Consider the following 23000-nt stretch of genomic DNA (forward strand, 5'->3'; position numbering starts at 1 on the left):
ATTCACTGAACTGCTTAGTATTCACTGAACTGCTTAGTATTCACTGAACTGCTTAGTATTCACTGAACTGCCTAGTATTCACTGAACTGCCTAGTATTCACTGAACTGCCTAGTATTCACTGAACTGCCCAGTATTCACTGAACTGCTCAGTATTCACTGAACTGCCTAGTATTCACTGAACTGCCCAGTATTCACTGAACTGCCCAGTATTCACTGAACTGCCTAGTATTCACTGAACTGCCTAGTATTCACTGAACTGCTTAGTATTCACTGAACTGCTTAGTATTCACTGAACTGCCTAGTATTCACTGAACTGCTTAGTATTCACTGAACTGCTTAGTATTCACTGAACTGCCTAGTATTCACTGAACTGCCCAGTATTCACTGAACTGCCCAGTATTCACTGAACTGCCCACTGTTCACTGAACTGCCTAGTATTCACTGAACTGCCTAGTATTCACTGAACTGCCTAGTATTCACTGAACTGCCTAGTATTCACTGAACTGCTCAGTATTCACTGAACTGCCTAGTATTCACTGAACTGCCCAGTATTCACTGAACTGCCCACTGTTCACTGAACTGCTTAGTATTCACTGAACTGCCCAGTATTCACTGAACTGCCCAGTATTCACTGAACTGCCCAGTATTCACTGAACTGCCCAGTATTCACTGAACTGCCCAGTATTCACTGAACTGCCTAGTATTCACTGAACTGCCTAGTATTCACTGAACTGCCCAGTATTCACTGAACTGCCCAGTATTCACTGAACTGCCCAGTATTCACTGAACTGCCTAGTATTCACTGAACTGCCCAGTATTCACTGAACTGCCCAGTATTCACTGAACTGCCCAGTGTTCACTGAACTGCCTAGTATTCACTGAACTGCTTAGTATTCACTGAACTGCCTAGTATTCACTGAACTGCCTAGTATTCACTGAACTGCTCAGTATTCACTGAACTGCCTAGTATTCACTGAACTGCCCAGTATTCACTGAACTGCCCACTGTTCACTGAACTGCTTATTATTCACTGAACTGCTTAGTATTCACTGAACTGCCTAGTATTCACTGAACTGCCCAGTATTCACTGAACTGCCTAGTATTCACTGAACTGCCCAGTATTCACTGAACTGCCCAGTATTCACTGAACTGCCTAGTATTCACTGAACTGCCTAGTATTCACTGAACTGCCTAGTATTCACTGAACTGCCCAGTATTCACTGAACTGCCCACTGTTCACTGAACTGCTTAGTATTCACTGAACTGCTTAGTATTCACTGAACTGCCTAGTATTCACTGAACTGCCTAGTATTCACTGAACTGCCCAGTATTCACTGAACTGCTTAGTATTCACTGAACTGCCCACTGTTCACTGAACTGCTTAGTATTCACTGAACTGCTTAGTATTCACTGAACTGCCTAGTATTCACTGAACTGCCCAGTATTCACTGAACTGCCCAGTATTCACTGAACTGCCCAGTATTCACTGAACTGCTTAGTATTCACTGAACTGCTTAGTATTCACTGAACTGCTTAGTATTCACTGAACTGCCTAGTATTCACTGAACTGCCTAGTATTCACTGAACTGCCTAGTATTCACTGAACTGCCCAGTATTCACTGAACTGCTCAGTATTCACTGAACTGCCTAGTATTCACTGAACTGCCCAGTATTCACTGAACTGCCCAGTATTCACTGAACTGCCTAGTATTCACTGAACTGCCTAGTATTCACTGAACTGCTTAGTATTCACTGAACTGCTTAGTATTCACTGAACTGCCTAGTATTCACTGAACTGCCCAGTATTCACTGAACTGCCCAGTATTCACTGAACTGCCCACTGTTCACTGAACTGCCTAGTATTCACTGAACTGCCTAGTATTCACTGAACTGCCTAGTATTCACTGAACTGCCTAGTATTCACTGAACTGCTCAGTATTCACTGAACTGCCTAGTATTCACTGAACTGCCCAGTATTCACTGAACTGCCCACTGTTCACTGAACTGCTTAGTATTCACTGAACTGCCCAGTATTCACTGAACTGCCCAGTATTCACTGAACTGCCTAGTATTCACTGAACTGCCTAGTATTCACTGAACTGCCCAGTATTCACTGAACTGCCTAGTATTCACTGAACTGCTCAGTATTCACTGAACTGCCTAGTATTCACTGAACTGCCCAGTATTCACTGAACTGCCCAGTATTCACTGAACTGCCTAGTATTCACTGAACTGCCTAGTATTCACTGAACTGCTTAGTATTCACTGAACTGCTTAGTATTCACTGAACTGCCTAGTATTCACTGAACTGCCCAGTATTCACTGAACTGCCCAGTATTCACTGAACTGCCCACTGTTCACTGAACTGCCTAGTATTCACTGAACTGCCTAGTATTCACTGAACTGCTTAGTATTCACTGAACTGCCTAGTATTCACTGAACTGCCTAGTATTCACTGAACTGCCTAGTATTCACTGAACTGCTCAGTATTCACTGAACTGCCCACTGTTCACTGAACTGCTTAGTATTCACTGAACTGCTTAGTATTCACTGAACTGCCCAGTATTCACTGAACTGCCTAGTATTCACTGAACTGCCCAGTATTCACTGAACTGCTCAGTATTCACTGAACTGCCTAGTATTCACTGAACTGCCTAGTATTCACTGAACTGCCCAGTATTCACTGAACTGCCCAGTATTCACTGAACTGCTTAGTATTCACTGAACTGCCTAGTATTCACTGAACTGCCTAGTATTCACTGAACTGCTTAGTATTCACTGAACTGCTTAGTATTCACTGAACTGCCTAGTATTCACTGAACTGCCTAGTATTCACTGAACTGCTCAGTATTCACTGAACTGCCTAGTATTCACTGAACTGCCCAGTATTCACTGAACTGCCCAGTATTCACTGAACTGCCCAGTATTCACTGAACTGCCCAGTATTCACTGAACTGCCCAGTATTCACTGAACTGCTTAGTATTCACTGAACTGCTTAGTATTCACTGAACTGCTTAGTATTCACTGAACTGCTTAGTATTCACTGAACTGCCTAGTATTCACTGAACTGCCCAGTATTCACTGAACTGCCTAGTATTCACTGAACTGCCCAGTATTCACTGAACTGCCTAGTATTCACTGAACTGCTCAGTATTCACTGAACTGCCCACTGTTCACTGAACTGCCTAGTATTCACTGAACTGCCTAGTATTCACTGAACTGCCTAGTATTCACTGAACTGCCCAGTATTCACTGAACTGCCCAGTATTCACTGAACTGCCTAGTATTCACTGAACTGCTTAGTATTCACTGAACTGCCTAGTATTCACTGAACTGCCCAGTATTCACTGAACTGCCTAGTATTCACTGAACTGCCCAGTATTCACTGAACTGCCTAGTATTCACTGAACTGCTCAGTATTCACTGAACTGCCCACTGTTCACTGAACTGCCTAGTATTCACTGAACTGCCTAGTATTCACTGAACTGCCTAGTATTCACTGAACTGCCCAGTATTCACTGAACTGCCCACTGTTCACTGAACTGCCCAGTATTCACTGAACTGCTCAGTATTCACTGAACTGCCCAGTATTCACTGAACTGCCCAGTATTCACTGAACTGCCCAGTATTCACTGAACTGCCCACTGTTCACTGAACTGCCTAGTATTCACTGAACTGCCTAGTATTCACTGAACTGCCTAGTATTCACTGAACTGCCCTTCTTTTAAGTATTAATTGATGATAAATAAATGTGTAATTCTTTTAAACATGTCATTGTGTGTTCATTCTTTCAAGCTCATTTTGTGCAAAAGTCTTTTTGTAATTAATGGGTAAAGGAAGGAGGTTCAATTGTGTTTGATTACTTGGGGTATTGATTGTCCATTCCAGGGTATCTATTGGCTGAGAGATTTGTCCATTCCAGGGTATCTATTGGCTGAGAGATTTGTCCATTCCAGGGTATTTATTGGCTGAGAGATTTGTCCATTCCAGGGTATCTATTGGCTGAGAGATTTGTCCATTCAGGGTATTTTAGATGTTCTCAGAATTTGTCTACTTCTTCTCTTTCAGAGCGGTGTTTTTGGCAGCAAATTTCAGTTTAGTCAGCCTTTGGAATAAAACTTAATGGTTTTAGTCACCTGGAATGTTTTAGTGTTAGACTAGTTTTAGTCGACTACATTTCATAAGATTTTAGTCGACTAAATCTACAGTTGATATGTCGACAAATGTATTTTTGTCGGGCCTTGATGCCGTAATGGTTGCTTTTACACAAGCGCACAACGCGTCACGCTTTCAGCATGCAACCAAGTGTAAAATGACTTCCACTGGATCCCTTGTCCACTAGTCCCTTCCTAATACTGGATCCCTTGTCCACTAGTCCCTTCCTGACAGTCTAGTCTTGATTTGACTAAATTGTCCATATATTTAGTTTTAGTCATCATGCTAAGCTTTCAATTAAAATATAACGTTTTTTGGCATCGGGACTAGGAGTTTGTGCGTCCTTTCCTTTTTTTAAAGTATATCCCCCGTGCTCAGCAGCACCTCCTATCTCTTTGATCTCTGCTTTGAGGCACTTGCAAAAGCCATGGAATGTCAAATGTATGAATCAAACACTATAACATTTCTCTTGTTATACGGTAGGGTTTTTTCCACATTCTTTCATTTGTAAACATGGTAAAAAGGTGTATACATTCTGACAGTTGACCTCACATTCAACTGTCCCTCTGGAAATCGCCTGCCTCTGGAAATCGCGCTGCCACTCATATCGCAACAACTATTCCATAATCTCCGAATGCAATTTATAGTCTGGAACTAGCCATTCTGGAATCCGAGCAACGCGTGTCGCTGTGACGCGTTGAGAGCTTGTAGATCAGCTATTCTAACCCAGCACTCTTTAGCTATAGTGGAGATACAGGTGTAACGACATGGATTTAGAAACACATTTATTCAACGCAAAATGCTGCGTTCAAGTTCAGGAGACTTTGGGGAAAAAGCAATTCTCCTGAAGGCTGCCTTCCTTCAGGCATGGAGAGGGGAGGGGAGGGGAGGGGAGGGGAGGGGAGAGGAGGGGAGGGGAGGGGAGGGGAGGGGATGGGAGAGGAGGAGAGGGGAGGGGAGGGGAGGGGAGGGGAGGGGAGGGGAGGGGAGGGGAGGAGAGGGGAGGGGATGGGAGAGGAGGAGAGGGGAGGGGAGGGGAGGGGAGGGGAGGGGAGGGGAGGGGAGGGGAGGGGAGGGGAGGGGAGAGGAGGGCATTTGCATCTCTTTCACCATGTAGTAAATTCTGCATTCATTCGTGGTCTGGAGAGGGCAGTTGTTACGGGTAAAAGGGCAGTTGTTTTACAGACGGGTAAAAGGGCATGGCCTGAAGCCCCCTTTGATGTCTATGTGTGCACGCCCCCCGGCGGGCTCAGGCTCTCCCAGGGACAGATGATCTCCTTGGCCCCTCCCCCGGCCCCCCCTCCTCCTCCTCCCCCCCGAGAGGCCCCGCCCCTGCTGCTGTCCTCCTCCTCGTCCTCTGAGTCTATGGGATAGATCCTACACTCTGGAGGGATGTCCACTTTGATCTGGAAGAAACTGGACCAACGGAGAGGCAGAACGTCAGTCCCTTTTACGCCCATATACGGAGATCACTGATGTCATCGGTATATGTCTGTAATATACTACTGTATGGGGCATTCCCCCTTTATGCCCATATATGGAGCTGACTGATTTGTTACCGTGACGACACAGTGAGGTCAGACAACATTGATTGGTTGAACAGGTTTGTAAGTTCATCCTGTAACGGTTTTGTGTCAGCCAAGTCTAGGGACTTTATTTTGTTTTTGTCTTTTAGAACCTAATTAAAATTCCCCGTTGTCAGCAGAAGTCTATGGACTTTAATGTTTGTTTAGGGCAGTAAATGATGACGTAATAAGACGTCATCTCATGGATATAAATCACGTCTAGTAATACATTTAACCCCTTTTGGTGTTAGCATTACGTTATTCTTTAGCTATTTAAAAATAGCAGATCTACAAGCTCTTAGCGCGCCACTCGGTGGCGCGCTAAGAGCTTGTAGGTCTGCTATTTTTGTAAAATCGAAGACACTTTTAGAATCTGATCTCAGGTCAGAATGGGTTATTTTATGTATTTTTCACAGACATTCGTCTACACACACGGCGTGTTTGTGACTCACTTGGCGATGCGTCTGGCCGGGACCTGCTGTGAGGGCTGCTGCTCCGTGCTGATTGGCTTGACCCGGCTGCTGCCGGCCCCGCCCCCGGTGGCGGCGGCGTTGTGGGCGGGGCCCTTGGGCGCCAGGCCGGCGAACACGGCCGAGGGGGCGGGGCAGCCCCGCCTCAGCAGACGGCCCAGCGACAGAGCCACGCCCCTAGACCTGGACGCTGTCAATCAACCATCACAACAAAGGTTAGGTTGACCATTAGTTGTCCAACGAAACATCTGCCATTAACGATTTAAATGTGTTCTTTAAGGGGGGCTAGCGCCTCCGATGTCCAGCTTAGAGTGTTTGTGTAAACACAAACATTGTCTTAACACAAACATTGAATGCCGTTGACAATGGCCAGTTTTGAGGGTTTGTGACTTTGTGTAAACACAAACATTGCAGACGATGGTGACTTTGTGTGAACACAAACATTGCAGACGATGGTGACTTTGTGTGAACACAAACATTGCAGACGATGGTGACTTTGTGTGAACACAAACATTGCAGACGATGGTGACTTTGTGTAAACACAAACATTGCAGGCGATGGTGACTTTGTGTAAACACAAACATTGCAGGCGATGGTGACTTTGTGTGAACACAAACATTGCAGACGATGGTGACTTTGTGTAAACACAAACATTGCAGACGATGGTGACTTTGTGTAAACACAAACATTGCAGACGATGGTGACTTTGTGTGAACACAAACATTGCAGACGATGGTGACTTTGTGTAAACACAAACATTGCAGACGATGGTGACTTTGTGTAAACACAAACATTGCAGACGATGGTGACTTTGTGTAAACACAAACATTGCAGACGATGGTGACTTTGTGTGAACACAAACATTGCAGACGATGGTGACTTTGTGTAAACACAAACATTGCAGACGATGGTGACTTTGTGTAAACACAAACATTGCAGACGATGGTGACTTTGTGTAAACACAAACATTGCAGACGATGGTGACTTTGTGTGAACACAAACATTGCAGGCGATGGTGAGGACGCAAATTGTGATTCATGGCCGGAATGAGATGATGTGTCACCATCATCAATCACTATCACAACAAAGGTGGGTTGACCATTAGTTGTCCTACTAAACATCTGCCATTAACAATTTCATTGTGTTCTTTGAAGGGGGGGCTATAGCGCCTCCTATGGCCAGCTAAAGCCCAACACACACCAGGTGCACAGCAACGCGGAACAAAATAGAACGGTGGCGTATCGGAGCGTCAGGCGTGAACGCTGTATGGGGCATTCCCCCTTTATGCCCATATATGGAGCTGACTGATTTGTTACCGTGACGACACAGTGAGGTCAGACAACATTGATTGGTTGAACAGGTTTGTAAGTTCATCCTGTAACGGTTTTGTGTCAGCCAAGTCTAGGGACTTTATTTTGTTTTTGTCTTTTAGAACCTAATTAAAATTCCCCGTTGTCAGCAGAAGTCTATGGACTTTAATGTTTGTTTAGGGCAGTAAATGATGACGTAATAAGACGTCTGCAATGTTTGTGTTTACACAAAGTCACAAACCCTCAAAACTGGCCATTGTCAACGGCATTCAATGTTTGTGTTAAGACAATGTAGAACGGTGGCGTATCGGAGCGTCAGGCGTGAACGCGCGTCGGACGCCGCCGGTGTGCGATAGATATAGGTTATAGATATAGATCTATAGATCTATAGATCTATAGATCTATAGATCTATGTGCGATAGATATAGGTTCATTGAAAATAACGGAGGCGGCTTTTTTGACGCGCGGCGTTCGCAGACTTAACACAAACATTGTCTTAAAGGTATATTCAGTGATTTCACTTAATTCAAATATCACTTATTTTTTTGTTTTGTTGTGATAATCCTTCCTACTATAGAGTGTGCTGGCCTTAGGTTTCATTTTTGACTCTCTATCCTGATTGGACGAAAGGCTGGGTCCCACAGCCAAAAACGAAACCTAAGGTTTTTTGAGTGAAATCACTGAATATACCTTTAACACAAACATTGTCTTAACACAAACATGGAATGCCGTTGACAATGAATGGCCAGCTTTGAGGGTTCGTGACCTTTGTGTAAACACAAACATTGCAGAAACACAAAACATGATGTATACGATGATAAGCGCCCCTCACTTCACACAGGTGTGATTTTTCTTTTATCATTGAAATTGGAAAATTATATGAATTAAAAAAATCACACCTGTGTGAAGTGAGGGGCGCTCTTATAACATGGTACATCATCCATTCATTGTCAACGGGAATTTAATGTTTGTGTATAAGACTAAGAAAATCTACACTATGGCTGAATATGTAGGAGGGGCTAGCGCCTCTCAAAAATATACATTTATGTTCGCCTTTAGGGATTCGTATAATCACAAATTCCACAGGGCACTATGGGACATATTCAATCATTTTATACTTTAGAAAAAATGTTGGCTTGTAGATCGGCCATTCCTGCGTCTTTTTGCATTTGAAAATGTATATTTAGATTAGACGATTCTATAGTCTCTCATAGCCAGACAATGATGCCACAATCTGCTGAAACAACGAGGTAATATTTAACCCATTCTGGGCGGGAACCCATTTTGGTGTCAGCATCATGTTATGCGTTAAGCTATTGAAAAATAGCAGATCTACAAGCTCATAGCTACGAGCTTGTAGGTCTGTTATTTTTGAAAAATCGAAGAACGACTGACATAGAAACGTAGCTTTTTCAGAAAACTGTCAGGATGTAGAAGACGTTTTTTAGAATCTGATCTCAGGTCAGAACGGGTTAAATTGTGTAAGAAGGCGGGTACCTCCGGCCCCGCCCTGTGGCGTCGCCACCGCGGCAGCGGCCGCGGGGGGGAGGAGCCTGGCCTCGCCGTTGGCCTCGGAGGGAGGCGTGGCCTCGGAGGGAGGCGTGGCCTCGGAGGGAGGCGTGGCCTCGGAGGGAGGCGTGCTCTCCATGGCCACGCTGATGCAGGGGGAGGGGCAGGCGGGGGTGTGGGGGAGCAGGAAGGGGAGGGGCTCCGTGATGCCGGCGTAGACAGACAGGTGGGGGAGGGGGGCGGTGAAGCGGCAGAGCTGTGAGGGGTCAGAGGTCAAAGGTCATCGCATGGAGGTTATTTACTGTTGTATACTAATCATGTAATACATGTTTACATATATACGTAAATATATGCAAATACAACAATAACCATGTTATCAAATCACTGTAACAACACTCCTATCCTGGTCGATGACTACAAGTATTTGGGTTCATTATATTATATCTTCTTCACAAAAGGACTTTCAAACTAGGAAGGGCATGGCCTGGTCAGCCCATCCATTTGTCTATAATGTTCAACTTATAGGCCACTTTAATAATTTACTTCCATTCTGACCATTTCAAGGCTTTCACGGTCAGTCATGCTGGCTGACGTTGATGAGAAAAACTAAAGTTGTCTTGTTTCGGACAACAGCGAATGAGAGATGACCAGAGAAAAGGAAAGGTACGGTTTACCCAAGGTAACTGGACTAAGGAAAGGAAAGGTACTATGTTTACCCAGGGTAACTGGACTAAGGAAAGGAAAGGTACTATGTTTACCCAGGGTAACTGGACTAAGGAAAGGAAAGGTACTATGTTTACCCAAGGTAACTGGACTAAGGAAAGGAAAGGTACTATGTTTACCCAGGGTAACTGGACTAAGGAAAGGAAAGGTACTATGTTTACCCAGGGTAACTGGACTAAGGAAAGGAAAGGTATTATGTTTACCCAGGGTAACTGGACTAAGGAAAGGAAAGGTACTATGTTTACCCAGGGTAACTGGACTAAGGAAAGGAAAGGTATTATGTTTACCCAGGGTAACTGGACTAAGGAAAGGAAAGGTACTATGTTTACCCAGGGTAACTGGACTAAGGAAAGGAAAGGTACTATGTTTACCCAGGGTAACTGGACTAAGGAAAGGAAAGGTACTATGTTTACCCAGGGTAACTGGACTAAGGAAAGGAAAGGTACTGTTTACCCAGGGTAACTGGACTAAGGAAAGGAAAGGTACTATGTTTACCCAGGGTAACTGGACTAAGGAAAGGAAAGGTACTATGTTTACCCAGGGTAACTGGACTAAGGAAAGGAAAGGTACTGTTTACCCAGGGTAACTGGACTAAGGTAAGGAAAGGTACTGTTTACCCAGGGTAACTGGACTAAGGAAAGGAAAGGTACGGTTTACCCAGGGTAACTGGACTAAGGAAAGGAAAGGTATTATGTTTACCCAGGGTAACTGGACTAAGGAAAGGAAAGGTACTGTTTACCCAGGGTAATTGGACTAAAGGAAAGGAAAGGTATTATGTTTACCCAGGGTAACTGGACTAAGGAAAGGAAAGGTACTATGTTTACCCAGGGTAACTGGACTAAGGAAAGGAAAGGTACTATGTTTACCCAGGGTAACTGGACTAAAGGAAAGGAAAGGTACTGTTTACCCAGGGTAACTGGACTAAGGAAAGGAAAGGTACTATGTTTACCCAGGGTAACTGGACTAAGGAAAGGAAAGGTACTATGTTTACCCTGGGTAACTGGACTAAGCTCAAGAACTTGTTTACAGCCAGGCCCTGCTCATAGAACATTTCAATTTCATGGTAGGGGTTCAATGCCTTGTCCATAAGGGCACTTCAACGGTGGTCATTTTAACGTGCCGGTCCGGGGATACGAACTATAGCGACCTTCCGATATCAAGACCGCGCCGCAAACCGTTCGGCCACCGCTGCCCCTGAAAGGTGTAGGAAGGTGAGAAACTGTCCCGGATTCAGAATTCTACTAAAGTATAACAGTACAAAATGATGACAAAGCAAAAAGCATGTTTTATGAGAGACTATGTGACTTTATTGACAGATGACAAAACAAACGACATGAGTGACAATGGCTTTATTGACAGAAGACAAAAAAAAAAAAACATGAGTGACTGTGACATTGACAGATAACGACACAGCAAATAATATGTTTTATGAGTGACCAAAAACAATAATATCTGAATTATTCGTCCGATATCGATATATCTTAGCGATGATATCGTGCATCTCTAATTGCAACGGATAAAAACAAGCAGACCGCATGCGTTACAGCAGGTGCAACCAGTGCAATTTCTTTTAAATAAATAAAATAAATAAAAACATGGAAAACTAAAAAAAAAAACACACACATGGAAGAAACTAAAATATGCTCTATGAAAACCCTCTCCTTACTACGTAGACTATGAAGAGAGGTATTATTTTAATTTAATATTGTGATTTCTCTCCATAAATTAACACTCCTAATGTGTGTCATTAGTTATTCCGTTCTGGTAATAATAAAGATTCTATTGATTAAGAAAAAAAACTCAACATCTCTATATTTACACGGCTTTACGAGGCCGTTGTCTACAGACTAATACAGACATCCCACCCTGGACCTTTAGATTGTTTTATGAACATATTAACATTATGTGATATATATGAGCTATGTAGACTCCTATATTTCCTATAAATCCAGCCACATACATTAACCCGAATAGGGCATTATTTATATGCTACATATAATCTACAATCTTTTTATCTCACAATTGTGTAACCCATTTCTTTCCCCCCCACCCTGTGCCAATTACCTAAGCTGTAATCCTGGCCTCTTGCCAACCTGGGGAGAGCCCCAAACTGAGCTCACGCTTCCTTTAATCAAATGCATGAGTATAGACAAATCCACAGAGGCTTTCCTGGGCGCGGCCATTACTGAGGTGTACCATTAAGCACAGCAGCACTGATTAGCCACACCTGGCCTATACGGAGCACCTGCTCCATGGATTACACCTCAGTAATGGCCGCGCCCAGGGCACCCCTCTGTGGATTAGTCTATAGTGAGCTGCTCCTGATCACCTGACCGAGGGGGAGTTCCCCGGTTGGACGTATAGCGTGTGGAGGGAACACGTCATTCCAACCCGTTCCTTTGCCCTCCCTCAGCGCTACAGAGACCAACCCGTTCCTTTCTCCTCCCTCAGGCTACAGAGACCAACCCGTTCCTTTCCCCTCCCTCAGGCTACAGAGACCAACCCGTTCCTTTCCCCTCCCTCAGGCAGTACAGAGACCAACCCGTTCCTTTCCCCTCCCTCAGGCTACAGAGACCAACCCGTTCCTTTCCCCTCCCTCAGGCTACAGAGACCAACCCGTTCCTTTCCCCTCCCTCAGCGCTACAGAGACCAACCCATTCCTTTCCCCTCCCTCAGGCTACAGAGACCAACCCGTTCCTTTCCCCTCCCTCAGGCTACAGAGACCAACCCGTTCCTTTCCCCTCCCTCAGGCTACAGAGACCAACCCGTTCCTTTCCCCTCCCTCAGGCTACAGAGACCAACCCATTCCTTTCCCCTCCCTCAGCGCTACAGAGACCAACCCGTTCCTTTCTCCTCCCTCAGGCTACAGAGACCAACCCGTTCCTTTCCCCTCCCTCAGGCTACAGAGACCAACCCGTTCCTTTCCCCTCCCTCAGGCGCTACAGAGACCAACCCGTTCCTTTCCCCTCCCTCAGCGCTACAGAGACCAACCCGTTCCTTTCCCCTCCCTCAGGCCCTACAGAGACCAACCCGTTCCTTTCCCCTCCATCAGGCTACAGAGACCAACCCGTTCCTTTCCCCTCCCTCAGGCGCTACAGAGACCAACCCATTCCTTTCCCCTCCCTCAGGCCCTACAGAGACCAACCCGTTCCTTTCCCCTCCCTCAGGCTACAGAGACCAACCCGTTCCTTTCTCCTCCCTCAGGCTACAGAGACCAACCCGTTCCTTTCCCCTCCCTCAGGCCCTACAGAGACCAACCCGTTCCTTTCTCCTCCCTCAGGCTACAGAGACCAACCCGTTCCTTTCCCCTCCCTCAGGCCCTACAGAGACCAACCCGTTCCTTTCCCCTCCCTCAGGCTACAGAGACCAACCCGTTCCTTTCCCCTCCATCAGGCTACAGAGACCAACCCGTTCCTTTCCCCTCCCTCAGGCTACAGAGACCAACCCGTTCCTTTCCCCTCCCTCAGCGCTACAGAGACCAACCCGTTCCTTTCCCCTCCCTCAGGCTACAGAGACCAACCCGTTCCTTTCCCCTCCATCAGGCTACAGAGACCAACCCGTTCCTTTCCCCTCCCTCAGCGCTACAGAGACCAACCCATTCCTTTCCCCTCCCTCAGGCTACAGAGACCAACCCGTTCCTTTCCCCTCCATCAGGCTACAGAGACCAACCCATTCCTTTCCCCTCCATCAGGCTACAGAGACCAACCCATTCCTTTCCCCTCCATCAGGCTACAGAGACCAACCCGTTCCTTTCCCCTCCATCAGGCCCTACAGAGACCAACCCGTTCCTTTCCCCTCCCTCAGGCCCTACAGAGACCAACCCATTCCTTTCCCCTCCCTCAGGCTACAGAGACCAACCCGTTCCTTTCCCCTCCCTCAGGCGCTACAGAGACCAACCCATTCCTTTCCCCTCCCTCAGGCTACAGAGACCAACCCATTCCTTTCCCCTCCCTCAGGCTACAGAGACCAACCCATTCCTTTCCCCTCCCTCAGGCTACAGAGACCAACCCATTCCTTTCCCTCCCTCAGGCTACAGAGACCAACCCATTCCTTTCCCCTCCCTCAGGCTACAGAGACCAACCCGTTCCTTTCTCCTCCCTCAGGCTACAGAGACCAACCCGTTCCTTTCCCCTCCATCAGGCTACAGAGACCAACCCGTTCCTTTCCCCTCCCTCAGGCTACAGAGACCAACCCGTTCCTTTCCCCTCCCTCAGGCGCTACAGAGACCAACCCATTCCTTTCCCCTCCATCAGGCTACAGAGACCAACCCGTTCCTTTCCCCTCCCTCAGGCTACAGAGACCAACCCGTTCCTTTCCCCTCCCTCAGGCTACAGAGACCAACCCGTTCCTTTCCCCTCCCTCAGGCCCTACAGAGACCAACCCGTTCCTTTCCCCTCCCTCAGGCGCTACAGAGACCAACCCGTTCCTTTCCCCTCCATCAGGCGCTACAGAGACCAACCCGTTCCTTTCCCCTCCATCAGGCGCTACAGAGACCAACCCGTTCCTTTCCCCTCCATCAGGCCCTACAGAGACCAAACCGTTCCTTTCCCCTCCATCAGGCTACAGAGACCAACCCGTTCCTTTCCCCTCCCTCAGGCCCTACAGAGACCAACCCGTTCCTTTCCCCTCCCTCAGGCTACAGAGACCAACCCGTTCCTTTCCCCTCCATCAGGCTACAGAGACCAACCCGTTCCTTTCCCCTCCCTCAGGCCCTACAGAGACCAACCCATTCCTTTCCCCTCCCTCAGGCTACAGAGACCAACCCGTTCCTTTCCCTCCATCAGGCTACAGAGACCAACCCGTTCCTTTCTCCTCCCTCAGCGCTACAGAGACCAACCCGTTCCTTTCTCCTCCCTCAGGCTACAGAGACCAACCCATTCCTTTCCCCTCCCTCAGGCTACAGAGACCAACCCGTTCCTTTCCCCTCCCTCAGGCGCTACAGAGACCAACCCGTTCCTTTCCCCTCCCTCAGGCTACAGAGACCAACCCGTTCCTTTCCCCTCCCTCAGGCTACAGAGACCAACCCGTTCCTTTCCCCTCCCTCAGGCGCTACAGAGACCAACCCGTTCCTTTCCCCTCCATCAGGCCCTACAGAGACCAACCCGTTCCTTTCCCCTCCCTCAGGCTACAGAGACCAACCCGTTCCTTTCCCCTCCATCAGGCTACAGAGACCAACCCATTCCTTTCCCCTCCATCAGGCTACAGAGACCAACCCGTTCCTTTCCCCTCCCTCAGGCTACAGAGACCAACCCGTTCCTTTCTCCTCCCTCAGGCTACAGAGACCAACCCGTTCCTTTCTCCTCCCTCAGGCTACAGAGACCAACCCGTTCCTTTCTCCTCCCTCAGGCTACAGAGACCAACCCGTTCCTTTCTCCTCCCTCAGGCTACAGAGACCAACCCGTTCCTTTCCCCTCCATCAGGCTACAGAGACCAACCCGTTCCTTTCCCCTCCCTCAGGCTACAGAGACCAACCCGTTCCTTTCCCCTCCATCAGGCGCTACAGAGACCAGGATTAATGTTTTTAACTTGGGTTTATTGAGCACCAGTACGGGACGCATGGCCCTATAGGCCTCGCTCTGGGCTTTGGGGGGGGGCGTGGCCTGTGTGATGTCAGGGGTCAGGGCGCGGGCGCGTTGGGGGGCGGGACCCTGCTGAGCTTCATCATGACCTGTGTGATGTCGGGGACGGCGTGTTTGGCTCTCTCCTCCATCTCCTTCTGCCTCAGGATGATGGGGCTGAGGCCCGGGGCCCGCCTCCGGGAGTTCTGGAGGATCTGGGCCTCACTGAGGAGAGAGAGAGAGAGGGAGAGGGAGAGAGAGAGAGAGAGACAGAGGGAGAGAGAGAGAGAGGGAGAGGGAGAGAGAGAGAGAGAGAGAGAGAGAGAGAGAGAGAAAGAGAGAAGGGGGGGGGAGATAGAGACAGAGAGGGTGAGTGAGTGGGGGGGGGGAGAGGGAAAGAGAGAGGGGGGGGAGAGGGAAAGAGAGAGGGCGGGGGGAGAGGGAAAGAAAGAGGGGGGAGAGGGAAAGAGAGAGGGGGGGGAGAGGGAAAGAGAGGGGGGGAGAGGAAAGAGAGAGGGGGGGGAGAGGGAAAGAGAGAGGGGGGAGAGGGAAAGAGAGAGGGGGGGGAGAGGGAAAGAGAGAGGGGGGGAGAGGGAAAGAGAGAGGGGGGGGAGAGGGAAAGAGAGAGGGGGGGAGAGGGAAAGAGAGAGGGGGGGAGAGGGAAAGAGAGAGGGGGGGGAGAGGGAAAGAGAGAGGGGGGGAGAGGGAAAGAGAGAGGGGGGAGAGGGAAAGAGAGAGGGGGGGGAGATAGAGACAGAGAGAGGGTGAGTGAGTGGGGGGGGGGGGAGAGAGGGAAAGAGAGAGGGGGGGAGAGGGAAAGAGAGAGGGGGGGGGAGATAGAGACAGAGAGAGGGTGAGTGAGTGGGGGGGGGGAGAGGGAAAGAGAGAGGGGGGGAGAGGGAAAGAGAGAGGGGGGGGAGATAGAGACAGAGAGAGGGTGAGTGAGTGGGGGGGGGGGAGCGAGGGAAAGAGAGAGGGGGGGGAAGGGGGTAGAGACAGAGAGAGGGTGAGTGACAATTACAGTACATTTTAACAGCAGGCGACAGCCATAACAATTTTCCGGAAGTGCATTATTTGTCTATGGGACCCTACTGTCTATGGGACCCTATACTGTCTATGGGACCCTATACTGTCTATGGGACCCTACTGTCTATGGGACCCTATACTGTCTATGGGACCCTACTGTCTATGGGACCCTATACTGTCTATGGGACCCTATACTGTCTATGGGACCCTATACTGTCTATGGGACCCTATACTGTCTATGGGACCCTATACTGTCTATGGGACCCTATACTGTCTATGGGACCCTATACTGTCTATGGGACCCTATACTGGTGACTATCTTTTTGGGGCGATACCGGGCGATTAGGCGATGTTTCGGCCGATGCTTTTTTTAACAACACTTTGTCAGAAATGGTTAAAATGTGTGTGTGAATGGACTAAACCTATGTGAAGTTAAATGGTTAAATGTGTGAATGGACTAAACCTATGTGAAGTTAAATGGTTAAATGTGTGAATGGACTAAACCTACGTGAAGTTAAATGGTTAAATGTGTGAATGGACTAAACCTACGTGAAGTTAAATGGTTAAATGTGTGAATGGACTAAACCTACATGAAGTTAAATGGTTAAATGTGTGAATGGACTAAACCTACGTGAAGTTAAATGGTTAAATGTGTGAATGGACTAAACCTACATGAAGTTAAATGGTTAAATGTGTGAATGGACTAAACCTACATGAAGTTAAATGGTTAAATGTGTGAATGGACTAAACCTACGTGAAGTTAAATGGTTAAATGTGTGAATGGACTAAACCTATGTGAAGTTAAATGGTTAAATGTGTGAATGGACTAAACCTATGTGAAGTTAAATGGTTAAATGTGTGAATGGACTAAACCTATGTGAAGTTAAATGGTTAAATGTGTGAATGGACTAAACCTATGTGAAGTTAAATGGTTAAATGTGTGAATGGACTAAATGTACGTGAAGTTAAATGGTTAAACTGTGTGAATGGACTAAACCTACGTGAAGTTAAATGGTTAAATGTGTGAATGGACTAAACCTATGTGAAGTTAAATGGTTAAAATGTGTGAATGGACTAAACCTACGTGAAGTTAAATGGTTAAATGTGTGAATGGACTAAACCTACATGAAGTTAAATGGTTAAATGTGTGAATGGACTAAACCTACATGAAGTTAAATGGTTAAATGTGTGAATGGACTAAACCTACGTGAAGTTAAATGGTTAAATGTGTGAATGGACTAAACCTATGTGAAGTTAAATGGTTAAATGTGTGAATGGACTAAACCTATGTGAAGTTAAATGGTTAAATGTGTGAATGGACTAAACCTACATGAAGTTAAATGGTTAAATGTGTGAATGGACTAAACCTACGTGAGGTTAAATGGTTAAATGTGTGAATGGACTAAACCTACGTGAAGTTAAATGGTTAAATGTGTGAATGGACTAAACCTATGTGAAGTTAAATGGTTAAATGTGTGAATGGACTAAACCTATGTGAAGTTAAATGGTTAAAATGTGTGTGTGAATGGACTAAACCTACGTGAGGTTAAATGGTTAAATGTGTGAATGGACTAAACGTACGTGAAGTTAAATGGTTAAAATGTGTGAATGGACTAAACCTACATGAAGTTAAATGGTTAAATGTGTGAATGGACTAAACCTACATGAAGTTAAATGGTTAAATGTGTGAATGGACTAAACCTATGTGAAGTTAAATGGTTAAATGTGTGAATGGACTAAACCTATGTGAAGTTAAATGGTTAAATGTGTGAATGGACTAAACCTATGTGAAGTTAAATGGTTAAATGTGTGAATGGACTAAACCTATGTGAAGTTAAATGGTTAAAATGTGTGTGTGAATGGACTAAACCTACGTGAGGTTAAATGGTTAAATGTGTGAATGGACTAAACGTACGTGAAGTTAAATGGTTAAAATGTGTGAATGGACTAAACCTACATGAAGTTAAATGGTTAAATGTGTGAATGGACTAAACCTACATGAAGTTAAATGGTTAAATGTGTGAATGGACTAAACCTATGTGAAGTTAAATGGTTAAATGTGTGAATGGACTAAACCTATGTGAAGTTAAATGGTTAAATGTGTGAATGGACTAAACTACGTGAAGTTAAATGGTTAAATGTGTGAATGGACTAAACCTATGTGAAGTTAAATGGTTAAATGTGTGAATGGACTAAACCTACGTGAAGTTAAATGGTTAAATGTGTGAATGGACTAAACCTATGTGAAGTTAAATGGTTAAATGTGTGAATGGACTAAACCTACGTGAAGTTAAATGGTTAAATGTGTGAATGGACTAAATGGTTAAAACTAAAACCTATGTTTATGTAACCTAATGGACTAAACCTATGTTAATGTAACCTAATGGACTAAACCTATGTTAATGTAACCTAATGGACTAAACCTATGTTAATGTAACCTAATGGACTAAACCTATGTTAATGTAACCTAATGGACTAAACCTATGTTTATGTAACCTAATGGACTAAACCTATGTTAATGTAACCTAATGGACTAAACCTACGTGAAGTTGTGCTCTTCAGGAGTTACTGCTTTCTTCATGGTGTCCTTGAACGCCGGCGACTTTATGAACCGATTGTACGAGTCCTGGAACGACACACGCACGCACGCACACACACACACACACACACACACACACACACACACACACACACACACACACACACACACACACACACACACACACACACACACACACACACACACACACACACACACACACACACACACACACACACACACACACACACACACACACACAGATTAGTATTCATATTTTCACAACTACATGATCATTATTTACCATGGCCATGCATCTGGCTACAAAACATACTACTCTGTTGTTTTAGGTTTTTTTTATTTTACATTTTTATAACAACACGAACGTTATTTTCCACCCGGTGCCAATTGCCCAACCCTAAGCTGTCATTCTGGGCGCTATACGCTCCCTCTGCCAACCTGGGGAGAGCCCCGAACTGAGCCCATGCTTCCCTCAGTGCATGAGGAGTGAGTTTTTCCCCAGGTTGGACGTACGGTACCATCTCCTGCATTTACATGTACTGTAGATGCCAGTCTGGACTCAGGACATACCTCCGTTAGCATGTACTGTACATGTGAGTTTGATTGATTGAATAGTTTATTGAACATGAATGTAAAAACAGCAACTGAGTACATTCAAGTTCAGTTCAAAAGGGATAGCACCGAAAGAAGTCCTTGTGGTCTTGTTTCCATTAAAAAACTGTATGTACAGAGTGGGGAAAGGGGAAGGGGGGGGGGAGGTGATCACCTGTTTAAGTTGGAAGGATCTCCGTGAAAGGTGAATTATCGTCAGGCCTGTTTTAAAATATGCAAGTGATCTGCAATTGTTTGAGGGAGGGAGTCATATACCTTCTTCATCAGCATGTAGATGTGTGTCTGCGCGGCGTCCATCACGTATCTGTGCGGGTGTTTCAGGCCCATCACCGTGACGCCCATGGTCTTGCCATCTATGTTGATCCAGCGGGGGGCGCCGCGGGCCAGGAATGTCCTGATGGGAAGCAGGAAGTGAAGGGAAACGTCAGGGAAACGCTGGAGTGCAGCAGATACAGGGGGGGGGGGGGGGGGGGGGGACAGTCAGACAGATATTTTGTGAAGCCAGTAGGAAATCGGGGCCTGTTGTGGCGCTGTCATTGGGCCCAAAAAAACCCATAGCCCCATAGTGGTCCATGTATTTGGGCCCAACTTCACCTAGACTGTATTACCTTAATAAACATGGTCATGAATACTTTCTGCTTCCAGTCACTAGTTTAAAGTCTCATTTCTCATGTCATAATATTCTTTTTGGAAAATGATGGTCCCATTTATTAAAAAAATGACCATAAAGTCGCGTATGTTCTGAGGGGCGTGGCTATACCGTTACAGTCTATGATCGGGATTCCCCTCCCACTCGAGTCAAAATAAAAACCAACGGAGAAGAAGGGGGGAAGTCCCCGCCTCGTTGTCTGGGCCAGCCAATGGGCCAGCTGGGCCCAAACGGATCTAGAAAGATGGCGACTTACAATTCAAGGATTGACCGGCTTCATTTTACGTTCATGATAGACCCGGGGAACGCTTTGTCCATATTTTTTACAGTCTATGAGCAGATATCATATTGGAACCATAAAAAAAAGAAAAATAGCAGATTTACAAGCTCATAGCACGCCACCGACCGCTACGAGCTTGTAGGTCTGCTATTTTTGAAAAATCGTGAAAATATTTATTTCAGAAAACTGGAGGATTTAGAAGATTTTCTTTTTAATTTTGAGGTCAGGCCTAAATAGGTTAATGTTATTTTTTATATGAACTTTGTATAAAAGCATATACGTCTCTGACGTTTATAAGAAACCAAACCGTTTGAAGATCGGTTGAAAATTGAGCAAGTTATGGTTATTTTAAAAGTACATGCCCCATAGACACAGTGTTATGGTTATTTTAAAAGTACATGCCCCATAGACACAGTGTTATGGTTATTTTAAAAGTACATGCCCCATAGACACAGTGTTATGGTTATTTTAAAAGTACATGCCCCATAGACACAGTGTTATGGTTATTTTAAAAGTACATGCCCCATAGACACAGTGTTATGGTTATTTTAAAAGTACATGCCCCATAGACACAGTGTTATGGTTATTTTAAAAGTACATGCCCCATAGACACAGTGTTATGGTTATTTTAAAAGTACATGCCCCATAGACACAGTGTTATGCTGCACTAGCCTGGCTAATAAGCCAGACCGAATCATTGCCTGCCACACGACAGTGTGATTTGAGTCTGGCTTATTAGCCAGGCTAATGCTGCACCTCAGTAAGATGGCCGCCTCTTATTAGCCAGGCTAATGCTGCACCTCAGTAAGATGGCCGCCTCTTATTAGCCAGGCTAATGCTGCACCTCAGTAAGATGGCCGCCACAGAGCGACATCGCTCTCCATTGGCCAGCAGCGCAGGTGAGCCATCTAGCCTTCTTATAGCGACATGTATGTACAGGTGAGCCATCTAGCCTTCTTATAGCGACATGTATGTACAGGTGAGCCATCTAGCCTTCTTATAGCGACATGTATGTACAGGTGCATGATGCATCCTCTGCGTCCAGTCACGTGACTCACGTCCCTTCCCTCGAAAGAACATTTTGAACTTTACACCTATGTCTGTATTCAGTCTGCATGGTAGGAAGGAAGGACGGGATGGAATATGAATCTATAATCCGCCTCCAACACTCAAACCAAACGTCTAAAAGGCAGTTGAGACCAGGGGGGCAGTCAGCCAGATATTTAACCAGGGGGGCAGTCAGCCAGATATTTAACCAGGGGGGCAGTCAGCCAGATATTTAACCAGGGGGGCAGTCAGCCAGATATTTAACCAGGGGGGCAGTCAGACAGATATTTCGTGAAGCCTCATTTGAAATCGGTAGTTCATATAATGGCCTGTTGTGGCGCTGGACCGGACCCAAAAAGCCCCATAGCTCCATAGAGGCCCATGTATTTTGGCCCAACTTCACCTAGACTGTATTACCTTAATAAACATGGTCATGAATACTTTCTTCTTCCAGTCACTAGTTTAAAGTCTCATTTCTAATGTCATAATATTCTTTTTGGAAAATTATGGTCCCATTAATTAAAAAAATGACCATAAAGTCGCCGTATGTTCTGAGGGGCGTGGCTACCGTTACAGTCTATGATCGGGATTCCCCTCCCACTCGAGTCAAAATAAAAACCAACGGAGAAGAAGGGGGGAAGTCCCGCCTCGTTGTCTGGGCAGCCAATGACCAGCTGGTACAAAACGGAGCCAGCCAATGGCCAGCTGGTACCAAACGGATCTAGAAAGATGGCGACTTACATCAGGAATTAGCATATTATTACAGGCTTCATTTTACGTTCATGTTAGACCCGGGGAACGCTTTGTCCATATTTTTTACAGTCTATGGTTGAGACACACCTGGAAAACCAGCCGCAAATGATCACTGTTATTCTCAACTATACCACGAGGTGGCACTGCTGGACTCAATACTGAGACAGAGCTTACTTGTAGATCTGCTGGGACGTCTCGTCTATGGTGTCCAATGTTCCCCACTTGATTTCCTCACAACCCTCCCAGAAGGCAAGGTTCTCCCCTGGGGGAGGAGAGGGGAGGGGAGGGGAGGGATAAACGTGATCAAATTAACATAACACAATCAAGTGTGAACAAAATGTGTCTGTAGATTGTAGGAAAACATAATCATGGACTGTCCGTCATACTAAGGTGGTCTTTTACGCGAGAACGGTGTTCATAGATAACGGCAAAATAAAGTGTCGTTTGCTGGTGTCCCTTTAGACGAAGAACGGTGTTGTCAGGAGGTGAAAACGCAACAAAGTGAAAACACCTTCCAGAGTGGAAATATAACGGAGTTCCTGAACAAGCCTCCCTCCTCGCCTACAAAGGGCCGCTCATCAGCGATGGTGAATGTACAGTAAAACCATGATGTCAATAAAATGCCTTTGCGTTAGACGGCACCAGCGTGTATGGAGCCTAATATATCATAAAATATATAACCGTCCCGTGGCGCGCTCTGCCTGCACGCTCTGGGCTGTCTGTCAGCCTGTCTGTCACCTCCATGCGTTAGTAGAAAGCGCTCTGGGCTGTCTGTCAGCCT

The 23000-nt window shown here is 46.1% G+C and overlaps 1 protein-coding gene across 1 annotated transcript in view; it reads right to left on the reverse strand.

Annotated features, from left to right (window-relative positions):
* Positions 1-5380: 5380 nt before the first annotated feature.
* The window catches only part of LOC310874792 (regulator of G-protein signaling 9-like), a gene marked incomplete at its 3' end in the record, with an annotated part of 39448 nt that continues 21828 nt past the window's right edge, over positions 5381-23000 (reverse strand). The window contains exons 14-20 of the mRNA XM_083787656.1: positions 22394-22481; positions 19746-19884; positions 18862-18944; positions 15382-15517; positions 9000-9267; positions 6175-6382; positions 5381-5573 (exon numbers count right to left, since the gene is read on the reverse strand). Coding sequence (XP_083643782.1) covers positions 5381-5573; positions 6175-6382; positions 9000-9267; positions 15382-15517; positions 18862-18944; positions 19746-19884; positions 22394-22481 — 1115 coding nt within the window. The remainder of the gene's footprint in view (positions 5574-6174; positions 6383-8999; positions 9268-15381; positions 15518-18861; positions 18945-19745; positions 19885-22393; positions 22482-23000) is intronic.

This window comes from Protomyctophum parallelum (genome assembly GCF_964188405.1).
Source record: "Protomyctophum parallelum genome assembly, chromosome: 17".
NCBI classification, from domain to species: Eukaryota; Metazoa; Chordata; class Actinopteri; order Myctophiformes; family Myctophidae; genus Protomyctophum; species Protomyctophum parallelum.